The sequence below is a fragment of the Chrysochloris asiatica genome, unplaced genomic scaffold (assembly GCF_000296735.1).
Source record: "Chrysochloris asiatica unplaced genomic scaffold, ChrAsi1.0 scaffold00047, whole genome shotgun sequence".
Taxonomy (NCBI): Eukaryota; Metazoa; Chordata; class Mammalia; order Afrosoricida; family Chrysochloridae; genus Chrysochloris; species Chrysochloris asiatica.
In genome coordinates, this window is record NW_006408565.1 from 2087970 (window position 1) to 2103604 (window position 15635).

Sequence of the window (15635 nt, forward strand, 5' to 3'; positions counted from 1 at the left end):
TGGAAGTAAATCTAAGCAGCTTAAGTTCACATAAGGAACACTGTGTCTCCCGTATGTACCCACACTTATCCAGCCCTTATCCCAGGCTACTCCTTTATCCCTGACTCCAGGAGGAGTCAGTTTCTGGAGACACTAGGTAAGAATAACCAATGTGCACTATCAATTTTAGTTCTCACGTGCCCTTAAAATGGAGAATGCCCCAGGCGGACATTCAGTGCTCGCTCTGGAGAGGCAGAGACAGGAGTTCAACTCTACAATACAGCCCTCAGAAGGAATGCAAGGCACTGCCTGGCTGATCTGGGCCAAGCCACCTGCCCCCACTGCAAAACCAGCAGCCCAGGGATATTTCAGGCTCTCCCGTGTCAGGCTCCTGACATGCGCCATGTGTAGCTGCAAATCCCAATCAATTTCAACATTTCTTAACTGCTGGAACGCCTTTCTCAACACTGTAATTTACCCTCAAAAGAATAGGGAGCAAGCACCCTCGCCTCCCCAGTACCACGTTCTACTAACTGCCGCCCCCTTCTCATACCCAACTAACCTACCTACGCAGAGGAGGAACGCAGATCCCTCTTTCAAAGCCCGCAACAGACGGCCACAGTACATATGTCACTGACAAGAACTTTTATTTCATTTTAATGACATTAAACACAACTGCTACAAGGAAGAAAAAAAAAACATGATAAAGAGAGGCACCAAACTTCAGTTTCATAATTGATCCTGACAAACACTCAAGTAAATCAGGGCCTGCGTTAGATGCAAAACTACAGGTTATTTTAGGCTCTGTACTTAAAAGTGAGCAATGTAAACACGTTTTTACTCAGTTCTGTTAAGACCCCTGTGGCGAGGGTGTCATCATGGATGAAGAAAGCTAGGCAGTTAAATGCCTATAATAACCCTTACTCAAAAGACAAACCCTAACCACAGCGAGAATTCCACCTGAATAGTAGCCTTAGAAGCAAACACCAAACATAAGAGACATGCAGCTTTGAAAATCCACAATCTACCACTTCCATCTTTAACGCGAACATGCCAGATAGAGTTTTCTTTGGCTTTGTTTTTCACTTCTTACAGAATACCATGTTAACCGCTAGAGAACAGTTCTCTCCTCCTCCAGTCCAACAGATTTAATTAAGCTGCTAAAGCTTTGGAAAAACAGAATTATTTGAGCAGAGAGGAAATGTGATTGTCACATTTTCTAGTTAACCCGTCACTCATTTGATTTGGCAAAGGCAATGCTCCCATTACACATTCAGTCTTAAACATCCTGTACCAGGAGGACAATAATGTAACCTCAGAGTTGTACTTAAGCAAACTGCTGTCCCTTCATTCCACAAGATATCTGAGGGTACCTCCTCAGACCAAGAAAGAGACAACTCGACAGCTGCAATGCTAGCTGTTACAACTACATTTAATTTGAACTAGGCTGTGGTCCACAGGTGGAGGTTTGGAATGTCTCACTCCATCAAGCTAATTTAGGGCAGACTGAGGTAATATATGCCAATTGAAAGAACAGATTTTGACTCTTGATAGAACTTTTCCTTTGCATTTTGGTCCCAGAATCTAAAGCCAGTGTCCAAGGAAAAGACTCTTCAATTGGATAAGAACAGTAAACACTTCTTAAGAACAGTCATCCAGATTTTATTGGTGGCTTGAATCACCAAGCTTTGTCCAAATGGGGTAGAATGTTTAAGATGGATTAGTCACATACAAACAGAGACTTGACAACAAAACCAGATGAAGGCAGCTAATCCAGTATCAGAAGTTGTGCAACATCAACTACGTACCCCCTTCACAGAGCACACAACAACAGTAGGAATGCCAACTGAAAAATTTGCCAATGAGTCTAGAGCTACCTGCAACAAAAGAATAGTAAGCTCTGAAGCCATCCGTTATGATGGCTGAAGACTCAACTTCAGTTAGATTATCAAACCTTAATATCAAGTCATGCTATATTAGACCCACTTTAGTGAAACTGCATCAAGGAGTACAGCAAACAAGGAGATGACTATGTCCAGGGTCTAAAGGCATCTCTCAATGCAGACAAAAAAGTGCCTCTCCAATCTCTCTAACTGACTAACACATCCAGTCATGTTTGAAGCTGGGTTTAGCAGAGCAAACTGAAGATCCACTGACAACTCACAGGCACTGGGTTTCTGGCTTGTCCTAAAGTCAAGACTCTGTGGGAACAGCTCTTTAGTAAAGACAGCAGAGACGCTGGCTGTTCGGAAGAGGCATTCCATGTCTAACTAACAAGGTACAGGAGTGGGATGGACATTAGGGGAGGAAGTGGAAAATTCTTTAACAATGGTACAAGAGACAAGTTGAATCACAAGACCACAAGGCATTCAATTAGGGTTAGTTAGCAATTTTCTGTTATAATTAAGATGTTTACGATTTGTAAACACTGTTGTGCAAAAAATTTAATGAAGAATGAAATAAATCACAAAAACAAAGGCAGCTAGTAGGTACAGAAACAAGAGGAAAGGATTTACACTTTTAATTTGACCTTTCAACAGGCTTATTTGCCCTATTTTAGCCTACTTCAGATGCCTGGATTGCCAGCTTTAAAATACTCAGGTATTCAGAGATTCAAATGAAAAAGTGAAAGGGGTTGTTAGGAGTGACTTGTCAGTTCACAAATCATCAGTAGTAAAGACCCTGGCTTGTGGCCTAATAAAGAATCTCTTCCTTGCAGGAGGACTGAATAATAATTTCTTTGGGGCACCAGGACACCTGAAGGAGACTTCACCTCTGCATAGAGGTGGCTGTTTTACTTGAGCCCGAGTGTTTTGGCTTAATGTTGGCTTTTAGAGACAGCCACCTTTCATTTAAATAAGATTTTTAAAATATCAAATCAACAGGGCTTAAAAAAAAAAAAAAGAGACCTCATACTAAAAAAAAAAAAAAAAAAAAAATCAGCAATCATGTCCAAAACTTGAAAAGTTCTTTAAATAAAAATTCGTGAAAATCTATAAAGCACAAAACAGCAAAAGAAAATGAGATGCTGTTCTCTCTGGAAAGGACTCTGGGTAGTGACCTTCACTGCTGATGGGATGAGACCAATGGACTGTGTGAGAATTCTGGGAGATGCTGGAACCGATGGTGATTTCCCTCGTTCTTGTCAACCCACTGAGTTAGACTGTATCTTTGCAGTGTTTTCTGTCGGAACCGGGAGTAGTTTCTATCAGGAGAGAGGAAGAATAAAAACAGGAAATTGAGGGTTTCCGATGGAATGGTTGTCTGCACACAGAAAAGGCCAGCAAAGCTATTTTAAGAATATCTTTATTTTTGAAAATCCAGTATTAATTTTGTATTTCAATTCTCATACTAGAAATTCTATACTATTTTATTTATGTGAAAATTAAATCTTAAATGCTGTTTTCCTTCTAACTCTGCAAATCACCAAATTTCCATAGGGTTATGATGATATGTGCCATGTACACAAATGTTTTTAAGTAGTTAAATTCCTACTTAAACGTTGTTATCCATTATAACTAATTATAATGGATAATAATGTTTAAATAAGAAGTAGTTATAATATATAATTATATTTAAGTAGGAAAAAAGCACTTCCCCCTTCCCCAAACCATTCGAGCAGGATCCATATTTCATTTCTTGCATTAGTCCTGTACCTTCAAAAGGACCCCATTGTCGGACACAGCAGTTAAAATTAGAATAAAATTCCCAGAGAAGGTGAGTCATCATGTGCATATCTCATTGCAAGTTTAGAGACTGAACAATTAATAGCACAGGCTCAAAGAAAAGTTTCTTGAGTCTCCTTTAGTCATGCGCTGGGCTGGGGCTCTGCAGAACCTTCTGAGATACTTTTATTCCATTCTCAATCCTAGTTGTTCCAGGGAAGAGTTTTAAAGATATGGATTCTTGGTCCTTCCCTCTCCTCCAGCACTCAATAATTTAGACGCTCTGGAATTAAGGCCTGGACCTCTGAATTTTTACTAATCTCCATAGGAGCAGTCAGGATTGAAAATAATTATAACAGTACCTGCCATTTACCTAGCCCAATCTGCGAGTACCTCCTGAATTCTTTACACACCTCATCTCTTCTAGTACTACTAACAATCCTCCAGGAAAGTACTCTCATTAAGTCCTTGTACAGATAAGAAATGGAGACTCAGTCGGGTTAGATAATTTGCCCAAGGCTATACATTACATAAGTCGAGGAGTTTGGACTTGAAATGACACTTGATTTTAGAATTTATCTAATAACCTTCATGCCTTCCTGAGAACTGCTTTCAGTTTGGCAACTGGAGAAGCCACACTGAGTGTGAAGACCCTGAGGTAGGAGCATGTCTGACATGTTTGAAAGACAGCAAGGAAGTCACAATGCCTGGAGCCTCATGAGCGAGGATAAAGGCTAAGAGTACTGAGATGAAGAAGGTGAGCTCCCATATCAGCCTAGGCCAAAGCACGTAGGGCCTGGCAGGGACACATGAAGATGTGTAACAGGAAGCCACTGGAAAATTCTGAGCAAAGGAGTGACAGCATCTGACTTACGCTTCAAAAGCATCTCTTTGGCTGCTGAGTTGAGAATAGTAATAGGAAGACCACTTAGGAGGCTATTACAATAATCGAAGTGAAAAGGATGACAATGGTCAGGCTCTGGATATTTTTTATACGCAGTCTACAGGATTTGCAGATGCACTAAATATGGGGTGAGACAAAAGGGAATCAAGAATGACTTCAAAGTAACTGAATCAAAGTAACTGGGAACCCTGGGCTCAGAGGACAGGATAGAGAGGTGGACTAAAGGCTGACTAGAAGATGATGATGAGTAGAAGCAGTAAGAAAGGAGGCAGATGGGCAGATTGCCGGCTGCCCTGGAGTGGCAAAGCCATCTTGAGCTTTTGGGGGCAGGTGTTGATATAGCAGCCTGGAGATTAGCGGTGAGTGGGATGCGATTTTACCTTGTTCCCTGGGTCCTGCTGGTAGCCAGGGGCATGGTCAGCTCTTGTCCTCACTCACCCAGCAGCTAGTGGCACCCTCCCTCCTACACAGCCTCTACTCTGCCTGGAGTCAAGCTCTGGGTGTACCACCCCACATGTGGAGGCACGTGAATTTCGCCTCATTAAATCTTTTATTGCTGTTGCTTGTTTTGGGGAGAAGCAGTTGTGCCCATATGGCCCAGCCACATCTGTACTGCCTGAAGCTCTACCCACTGGGCAAGTAATACTACTTACTACTGGACCACCTGATCAACGGCAATTAGCAGCCAACATCAGACAAACAGTTCTGAACTACACTATACTACACAGTGAACACAGAACTGCATACACACTTCTAGTCTCTATCACATCCACCAGTAGACAGACACATGAGAACATAACAAAATACAATAATCAATTAAATATAATGACACCACAATATCTTGGAGAAAATTTCAGAATGCCTGAAACAAATAACTAAGATAGAGTCAGACACTATAATACCAGAAATAGTATTGGAACTACCTAATGGTGGTAGTGGTGGTTATGTGCTGTAGAGTCAGTTCCGACTCATAGCGACCCTGTGTAGGGTTTCCAAAGCTGTAAATCTTTACAAGAGCAGAAAGCCCCATCTTTCTCCTACAGAGCTGCTGGTGAATTTGAACTGCTGACCTTGCAGCTAGTAGCCCAATGTGTAACCCATTATGCTACCAGGGCTCCTGATAAGTTTAAAAGAATTATATTTAGGTAATTTCTAAGATTAAGAGAATGATAAGAGAAAACTGCAGATGAAATCAAGGAAAATACAGACAAAACTTTAGAAGAATTCTGAAAAACACTACAAGAACAAAATGACAAAGTAAATGAAAAATTGGAAACCATTCAAAAACAGCAAATAGAAAGCCAGAACATTAATAAATAGTAAGACTTCAGAAATAGCTAACACATTGAAAGGGCAAAGAAGCAGAGCTGAATCAATGGAAGGCCAAAACAGTGAGCCTGAATACAAATCTCTCAATATTTATCTTATAGAAGAACAATAAGAAAAAAGAACAAATAAAGCCAAAGATATATGTGGGACACTTTCAAGAAAAATAACTTGCATGTGACTGGAATTCCAAAACAGGAAAAGACAAAAAAACTTAAGAGAAAATTGTCAGAGTTGTTAAGATGAAAACTTCCCTAACATCAGGAAAGATGAGAAGACAGCCATTCAAGAAGTTGAACAAACATTAAACAGGATAGACCTAAAAAGAAAATCACCAAGACATATTAAACTTTTCATAACCACACACAATGAAAGAATACTAACTAAGAGCAGCTTGGAAAAACAAAAAGTTACCTACAAAGAAGAACTAATAAGACTAAGCTCTGATCAGAGATATTAGTTTGCAACAACAACGAAAAACCCACAGAGTAAAAAGAGGGAATAATGTAGTTACAGAACTTCCAAATGAACAGCTGTTGTTTTTAAGGGCCATCAAGTTGGTTCCGACCCTGCTGTTCAAACTGACTTTGCAGCTCCATGCATTAACCCACAGCATCACACCAGAACTCCAAATGAAAAGTCAAGTCAATTTAAAGAAAAGTAAACAAACCTAACTGAAACTCTAAAACTAGACCAAGTCTTACTCCTAGCACTAGCCAAATCCCTACCCATCCATAGTCCTAACCATAACCCTAACACTAAACCTAGCCATAGTCCTAACTCTAACTCTAATCCTGACTAGTCATTACTCCTACCTCCCCAAAACCACAAAGAAAGAAAGAAAAAGGATGGGGGAGATTTCAGAACTAGAAAGGTGGTTTTTTTTGGGTTTGTTTGGTTTTTTGCATTAATTAGTTCAGCATCTTTATTTTTTGAGGACCAATCAAAACCACACAGCTAAAAAATTGCAAAACTAGTATTAGAACCCAAGTTTCCTGAACTTGGTCCAATTCTTATTCCATTATACTATATCTCTTCTTCCCTCTGAAATTAAACAAGAGTTACAACCGCAACTCCCCACCATGTTCCTCCCACAGCAAATCCAACCCTTTTCCTTTCCCTCCTAATCACTCACCGAGTGGTGAGGTCTGCAGGATGCTGCCTTTTTTGGGTCTGTCTGTGATGCACTTTGCTCATCAAGGCATATAGTTCCCCCAAGGCACCTGTAAGACAGAAGGATTAGTGGTTAGGGAGTAGCTTATTAAACTACCATGTGCTTTCAGGAAAACAAAAAATGTGTACTGGTCCCAGTACTATGGATTATCACAAGCAGTCAGTGCAAAAATGACAAACTAGAGAGGGAAGCTTGCTCAGGGAGGAGGATGAAGTAATGAAGCCAGCCACCATTCAGTCATTCAATATGTATGAAAATTCCTACAATGTCTGCAGGCTTTACTGGTTTCTGGATATAATTTAAGTGGACAAGACACTGTATGTCTTCAATGAAGTTTACATGGAAAACAAATTATTGCAAAACTGTATGGTAAGTATGGTGATAGGAGAGATAGATGCTAGTATGTACGCAGCACATGAGTCCTGGTATAGCGTGAGAGCATAACCACTAGACTCCAAATTGCAAGGCTGGTAGTTCAAACTCACCAGCTGTTCCTTGGAAACCCTAACAGTGTCACTATAAGTCAGAACAGACAGAAAGGCACTTAACAACAAGTGCAGAGATCGGCAGGGTGGGGCTAAGGGAAGACCCCCAGGAGAAGAAAACTATATGCAAGGATTTAAAGTCAATGAGATGAAGAGGGCTAGGAGGAGAGGATGTCCAAGCAGAGAAATACCAATAAACTTAAGAAACGAGGCGTTTACAACAGATAAGGATGGGGGTTCTTAGATGGCAAGTCACTTTTCTAGAGGCAATTACCTGAGGGCCTGGCAAGGCACTACATACTTTACATGTTATTTTGCTTAATTCTAAAACACAAACAACTAAAACATGTATGGATAAAGATACTATTAACGTCACTTTGTTGTTGTTAAATGTCATGGAATCAATTCTGACTCACAGTGACTCTGTAAAAGCTCTCCAAGGAGCAGCTGGTGGGTTTGAACTGCTGACCATGTGGTTCGCAGTCCAGTGCTGATCCTACAGCACCACAAAGATGGGAAAGGTGGCTTAGGGAGGTATGCTTGTCTTAGTAAATTTTATGAGACTAGGATTCAACTTGTTCCTGTCTGACTCTATTATCTTGCCATTGTATGCTAATGCTAATTTTGTTCTTAAGGGCTGAGAGTTAGGCTAAAACCATCTCAGAAGTAGAAATAAAATAGGTACCCATTACGAAGTAATTTCCCTATTTTAGACTTCAATATATATTACAATCAGATGGAGGGACTGTAAAACACACTGCTGGGCTCTGACCCCAGAGTTTCTGTTTCCTCAGGCCTGGGGTGAGGGCCTGAGAGTTTGCTTTTCTAACAGTCTCCAGTGAGACTGTTCTGGGAACCACACTTTGAAAACCACTGCCCTAGACATTGGGGACCTACTTTCAGCTAGTCCACATGCTTCTCATTCTGCTAGCTACTACGTTGTCAGGAACCAAGAGCAACCTAACTAGGCTATAGACCATCTTTTCAAGTTTTGGTGAAAGATCTTTAACTTTTGCTGATGTTGTTGTTAAGTGTCAAGTCAGTTCCGATTCATTTGTTGTTACTGGTGCCATTGAGTTGGTACCGACTCATAGTGACCCTACGCACAACAGAACAAAACACTGTCTGGTCCTGTACCAACTTCACAATCATTGCTACGTTTGAGCCCATTTCTGCTGCCACTGTGCCAGTCCATCTTATTGGGGATCTTCCTCTTTTTCTTTGACCCACCACTTAACAAAGCAAGATGTCCTGCTCCAGAAACTGGTCCCTCTTGACAATATGTCCGAAATATTAAAGACTAAGTAAGTCTGCCCATTCTGGCTTCCAAGGAGCACTCTGGCTATACTTCTTCCAACACAGATTGGTTTATTCTTTTGACAGTCAATGGTACTTTTAATATTCTCCTCCAACACCATAGCTCAGATGATCAATTCTTCTACGGTCTTCCTTATTTACTGTCCAATTTTCACATGCATATGAGGTCATTGAAAATATCAATAGATCAGGCTTAGGTCAGGCACACACCATAGTCCTCAAACTAACATCTCTGCTTCACCATTTTAAAGAGGTCTTGTGCAGCAAGCAGATTTGCCTAATGCCGTACGTTGTTTGATTTCTCGACTGCAGCTTCCATAAGTGTTGATAGTTAATCCAAGCAAAATAAAGTCTTTTGATAACTTCAATCTTTTCTTCATTTATATGGATGTTTATTGGTCCAGTGGTGAGGATTTTTGTTTTCTTTACATTGAGGTGCAACCCATTCCAAATGCTGTGGTCTTTGATCTTCATCAGTAAGTATTTTAAGCCCTCTTCACTTTCAGCAAGCAAGGTTTTATCACCTGCATATTGCAGGTTGTTAATGAGTCTTCCTCCAATCCTGATGCTATGTTTTTCTTCATATATAATCCAGTTTCTCAAATTATTTGCTTAAAATCCTGGTACACACCTTTCCTAATTTTAAACCATTCGGTGTTCCCTTGTTCTGTTCGAATAACTCCCTCTTGGTCTACGTACAGGTTCCTCATAAACACAATTAAGTGTTCTGGAATGCTTATTTTCTCAGCAATGTTGTCCATAGTTTACAATCCACACAATTGAAAGCCTGTACATAGACAATAAAACCTAGGTAAATTTCTGGTATTCTCTGCTTTTAGTCAAGATCCATCTGATGTCAGCAATGATATCCCTCATTCTATATTCCTTTTCTGAATCCAGCTTGAACCTCTTGGAGTTCTCTGTCAATGTATGATGGCAGCCGTTTTTGTAGTATTAAGAAATTTTACTTGCATGTGATATTAATGATACTGACCAATGATTTCTACATTCCACTGGGTCACATCTCTTGGAATAGACACAGATATGGATCTTTTCCATTCTTGACCAGATAGCTGTGCTCCAACCTTTTTGCACAGTTGAGTGAGTCATATTCCATCTATTCTTGAGGCCTTGTTCTTTGCCAATGCCTTCAATGTACCTTGGACTTCTTGTATCATTGGCTCTTGACCATATGCTACTTCCTGAAATGGTTGAACATCAACCATTTCTTTTTGGTACAGTGACTCTATGCATTCCTTCCATGTTCTTTTGATGCTTTCTGCATCATTCAATATTTTGCCCACAGAATCCTTCAATATTGCAAATTGAGGCCTGAATTTTTCCTTCAGTGCCCTCATCTTGAGAAATGCTGAGTGTGTTATTCCCTTTTGGTTTTTGTAACTCCAGGACTTTGCACAGTTCATCATAATACTTGATTTTGTCCTCTCAAGCTGACCTTTGAAATTTTCTGTTCAACTCTTGTACCTCTTCATGTCTTCCATTAGCTTTAGAATTCTACATTGGATTTTCAGAGTTTTTTCTGACACATATTTTGGTCTTTTCTTCTTTCTTATCTTCTCAATGACCTTTTGCATTCTTCCTGTATGTTCTTGATGCTTGATGTCATCCCACAACTCTTCTGGTTGTCGGTCTTTATGGTTAACACATCAAATCTATTCTTCACATGATCTCTAACTTCAAGTGAGATATGTTGAAGGTCATATTTTAGCTCTTATTGATTTGTTTAATTTTCTTCAGCATCACCCTGAATTTGCATACAGCAATTGATGGTCTGCTTCCATAGTTTGCCCCTGGGCCTTGCTTTGGTTGATGATATGGAGCTTTTCCACCATCTCTTTCTACAGATGTAGTCAATTTGATTTCTGTGTATTCCATCTGGTGATGCCCATCTGTAGTGTCATTTTTACATTGTTTAAAAAAGGTATTTGCAATGAGCAAGTCATTAATATTGCAAGATTCTAACATGTTATCTCCAGCATCATTTCTATCACCAAGGCTATATATTCCAATTGCTGATTCTTCCTCTTTGTTTCCAACATATGCATTCCAATTGCCAGTAATTATCAATACATACTCATTGCATGTTTGATCAATTTCAGACTGAAGAAGTTGGCAGAATTCTTCAATTTCATCATCGCTGGCTTTAGTGGTTGCTGCATAAATTTGAATATGTGTATTAGCCTATCGCAGATAGCATTGTACTTCATGACACATCTTGAAATGTTCTTTTTGATGATGAATGCTACGCCATTCCTCTTTAATTTGTCATTCTCGGCAGAGTAAATCATGTGACTGTCATATTCAAAATGGCCAATACCCGTCCATTCCAGCTCACCAATACCTAGGATATTGATGTTGATGCATTCCATTTCATTTTTTATAATTTTCAATTTTCCTAAATTCATACTTTGCACATCTCATGTTCTGATTATTAATTGATGTTTACAGCTCTTTCTCTTCATTTTCAGTTGTGCCTCACTCACTAACAAAAGAAGGTCCTGAAGGTTTTACTTCTTCACATAATCTCAGTCAACCCAACTTTATGGAAGAAGTTCTTCCCCAGTTGCATCTTGAATGCCTTCAAACCTGACATGATTATCTAACAATATTCTAGTGCTCTTAATTACATTTCAATATTCAGTAATCTGGTGATGACAGTGTTACAGTGCTATTCATTAAGTTTTCAGTGAGAAAATATTAGGAAGGAGTCTGTCCCCATCCTAGTCTGTCTTCATCTAGAAGCTCATCTGAAACCTGTCCATGTGGGTGACCCTGCTGATATTTAAAATACCTATGACATAGCTTCCAGAATCACAGAAACTCACAAGTCACCACGGTATGACAAACTGACAGACAGGTGCTGGTCTAACTCATAATGACCCTGTATATGCTTTCCGAGGAACTTCTGGCTTTGAACTACTGATCTTGAGGTTAGCAGTCGGGTGCTTATCCAAAAGTACCATATCAGGACACCATAACTTTCAGGGCTAATTTATTTAAAGCCTCAACAAGGTAAACTCTGTCAAAAAAGTATATGCTTTGGAGTTAAAAGCAACTTAACTTCTCAGTTTCTCCATCTGCACGACATAATAACAGTACCTGGTGTGATACTGTAAGATAAGCATTGGATTGCTAACCACAAGGTCAGTGGTTCAAACCCGCCACCACTCCTTGGAAACCCTATAAAGGAGAAAGACTTGAGTAGAGAAGGAGGGCCCTGCTACCACCAAGATAGAAGAGCTAGGAGTAGAGTGTGTCCTTTGGAACTGCACCGTGAAGTTCCTAGATCCAGAGGGAGATTAATGTCAGAACACACAGAGAATTCCAAGAAATGCTGGGCCTACAGTTCCTTAAAGGAGAAAAGGACCTTTCTCCAGAGTCAGTGCTCTGAATTTGGACTTCTAGCTTCCTAACCTGTGAGAGAATAAATTTCTGGTTGTTAAAGTCATCCACTTGGGTCATTCTGTTATAGCAGCATTAGATAACTAAGTCACCACATAAATCATTTAAGTGGTTACCTTCTATTTTCATTTTCTAGTGCTGCTATAACAGAAATACCAGAGGCTCGAGAGGAATGCCCTTGTGCTTTCAGGAACTGTAGGTGTTGTATGTCACACCCTTTGGAATCTCCATAAATCTGACCAGGGTAGTGATGGGATTAAGGGTGGTATTATTATTAAGTGCCACTGAGTCAGTTTTGACTCATAGCAACAGTGTATAGGGTTTCCAAGGAGTGGTTAGTGAGTTTGAACCACTAACCTTGTGGTAGCAGTCAAGTGCTTACCCTACAGAGCCACACCAGGACTCCAAGAGTGATATTATTATGTTATGTTATGAAGTGCTGTCAAGTCAGTTCCGACCCATAGCGGCCCTGTATAAGGTTTCCGAGGAGCAGCTGGTGAGCTTGAACCGCCAACCTTACAGTTCAAACGGCATTGCTGTCTGGCGCATTAACCCACAGCGCCACACCATATGTTGTTGTTGTTGTTGTTATGTGCCATCGAGTCGGTTCCGACCCATAGCGACCCTGTATAGGGTTTCTGAGGGTGTAAATCTTTACGGGAGTAGAAAGCCTCATCTTTCTCCCGCGGAGCAGCTGGTAGTTTCGAACCACTGACCTTAAGGTTCGCAGCCCGATTCGTAACCACTACGCTACCAGAGCTCCTTCCACACCATATTTGTTGTTGTTGTTATGTGCCATCGAGTCGGTTCCGACCCATAGCGACCCTGTATAGGGTTTCCGAGGGTGTAAATCTTTACGGGAGTAGAAAGCCTCATCTTTCTCCCGCGGAGCAGCTGGTAGTTTCGAACCGCTGACCTTAAGGTTCGCAGCCCAATTCGTAACCACTACGCTACCACAGCCTACCCTTAATCTTCTTACTGGGTTATCACATCATGGGGGAATAGCTACATCCCAAATGCCAAACCAATGAGTCATGGCCCAGTCAAGTTGACATAAAACCGTAACTATCACAGTTGCTGTTGTGTGCCGTCTAGTCAGTTTCAACTCTCAACAATCTTGTACAGTGTTTCCAAGGAGTGACTAGTAGGTCTGAACCACTGAACTTGTGGTTAGCAGTTCAAGGCTTATTTTACAGAGGCACACCAGGTACTATTATTATCTCCTATAGATGAAGAAATGGAGAAGTAAGTTGCCCAAGATCACAGAGCTAGTGACAGTCAAAATTTCAAAAATATAACTATCATTATGGGGTTCAATTTCCCTAAAAACTTTTTTTGAGAATAACATTTCAATGTTATTGTTGTTAAGTGCCATCAAATTGGCTTTGAAGCATAGCAACCCTATATAGGGTTTCAGAGGTACAGCTAGCTGGAGGGTTTGAACTGCCAACCTTGTGGTTTGTCGTCCAGTGCTCATAGCGCCACACCAGGAGTCCAGTTCTGAGTAAGCATGTTGCTGTTACAAGCTGCTGAGTTTATTTTGACTCACAGCAACCCCAGGTTTCAGAATAGAACTACCCCATAGGGTTTTCGTGACTGTAATCTTTATGACAAAGAGACCTGTTAAGGAAGAGGTTAAGTCCTGGGCTGCCAACCAAAAGGGTGGTGGTTTGAATCTACCAAACACTTTATGGTAGATGCTGGAAGTCTATTTCTTTAAAGATTACAGCCTTAGATACCCTATGGGGGCAGTTCTACATTGTTTTTTAGAGTAACTAAGAGTTGGAATCGACTTAGTGGCAATGGATTTTATTTTGTTTGTAATCTTGATGGGATCAAGTCACTAGATTTTTCTCTCAGAGCTGCTGGGTGGGTTAGTATGGCCAACCTTTTGGTTAGCAGCCGAGCACTTAAAAATTTGCACCACCTAGGCACCTTTTTGGTAAGCATACAAGGGCTTAGTAAGTGGCTGATTTGTCTCAGCTAATGCATCAAGAAATATTAGTTTTTATTAGCACTAAAAATTTGCTTTTAGGCTAAAGTAATCATTATTAATATGGCTTAAAGATCTAAAGATAATCATGGAGCTAACATTTATGCTCGGTACTTTGCTAACTGCTTTGCATGTATCCTATCATTGAATCCTAACTATCATATGATTGACAGGCTTCAGAAAAATGATGCTGAGAAAAGTTACTCATCTATCAGCTAGTAAACAGGGAAGCCAGGAGTCAAACCTAGGTAGGCCTAAAAATCCAAAAACCTATTTTAACATATAGTTCCAGCCTCTTCTTCCTCCAATTTAGAGATGCTAACAAGAATGGAAACATTTGAATCTTCTCTTCATAGTCTAACAGATGGGCATTCTTGGCCCAACAATCCAAGAGGTTTTATTTTAAGTTGTGACTAGAAGTTGGTGAAGACTGTCCTTTATTTTGTGACTAAGAATGAAATTAGGGAAGAATAAAATTCTAACATCTCAGGAATGAGATCAGCAATTGATCTAACCCTTAATCTGTAAGTATAAAGTTGCTGACTGGTTTGGGCGGGGGGAGGAAATCCAGCTTACTTCCCATCCTTAGTAAATTGAAAGTGAATGAATTGTTGTAACAGAGTAGAGTGTATGATGCTGAATACCTGCTATGCCAGTGGCTTTTCTGACAAGTTTAATGGGTCAAGATGTGTGCCAGAGTTGTAAACTGTCACCATACTTAGTCAATCAGTATGCTAAACAAATAATCCAAAATTGGATATATGAAGAACATGGCATCAGGATTGGAAGAAGACTCTTCTAATAACAATCTGTGAAAACCATGATACAGTCTTGTTTGCTGAATGTAAAGAGGACATAAAATACTGATGAAGATCACAGGCATAAAGCCTTCAGAATGGATTGCATCTCAATGTAAAGAAAACAAAAATTCTTGCCTATGGACCAATAAATAGCATCCATATAAATGGCGAAAGATAGAAGTTGTCAAAGACTTCATTTTGCTTGGATCCACTGTCAACACTCAAGGAAACAGCAGTCAAGAAATAAAATGACGGCAGGGCTTGATGGCGGACAGAGGTGCAGTGAAGATTGCCGTCAGCAATATACCAGGTAAAATGGGTTCAGGACAGAGCTCCAAAACTCTGAACCACATAGGTAGGAATATTTTAAAAGTCTGAAGGCTTATAGCTAGTGGAACTTGTAGCAGAAGTAAGAAATCACGTATATTTGAATCTGCCAAGCTCGGCAGCCCGGAGCTGAGCAAGAACAAATGGGGAAACAGACTCACCACAGAATAATGCAGTAAGAACCTCGGAGCAAAGGTGGACAATTCACTTTATTGGTTTTGCTTAGTTCTGATTTTTCTTTT

At 40.2% G+C, this 15635-nt stretch overlaps 1 protein-coding gene across 1 annotated transcript in view; it reads right to left on the bottom strand.

The window, feature by feature from the left end:
• Positions 1 to 3042: 3042 nt before the first annotated feature.
• S100PBP (S100P binding protein) overlaps positions 3043 to 15635 on the bottom strand; it is a 55285-nt gene continuing 42692 nt past the window's right edge. The window contains exons 4-5 of the mRNA XM_006862146.1: positions 7010 to 7097; positions 3043 to 3184 (exon numbers count right to left, since the gene is read on the bottom strand). Coding sequence (XP_006862208.1) covers positions 3043 to 3184; positions 7010 to 7097 — 230 coding nt within the window. The remainder of the gene's footprint in view (positions 3185 to 7009; positions 7098 to 15635) is intronic.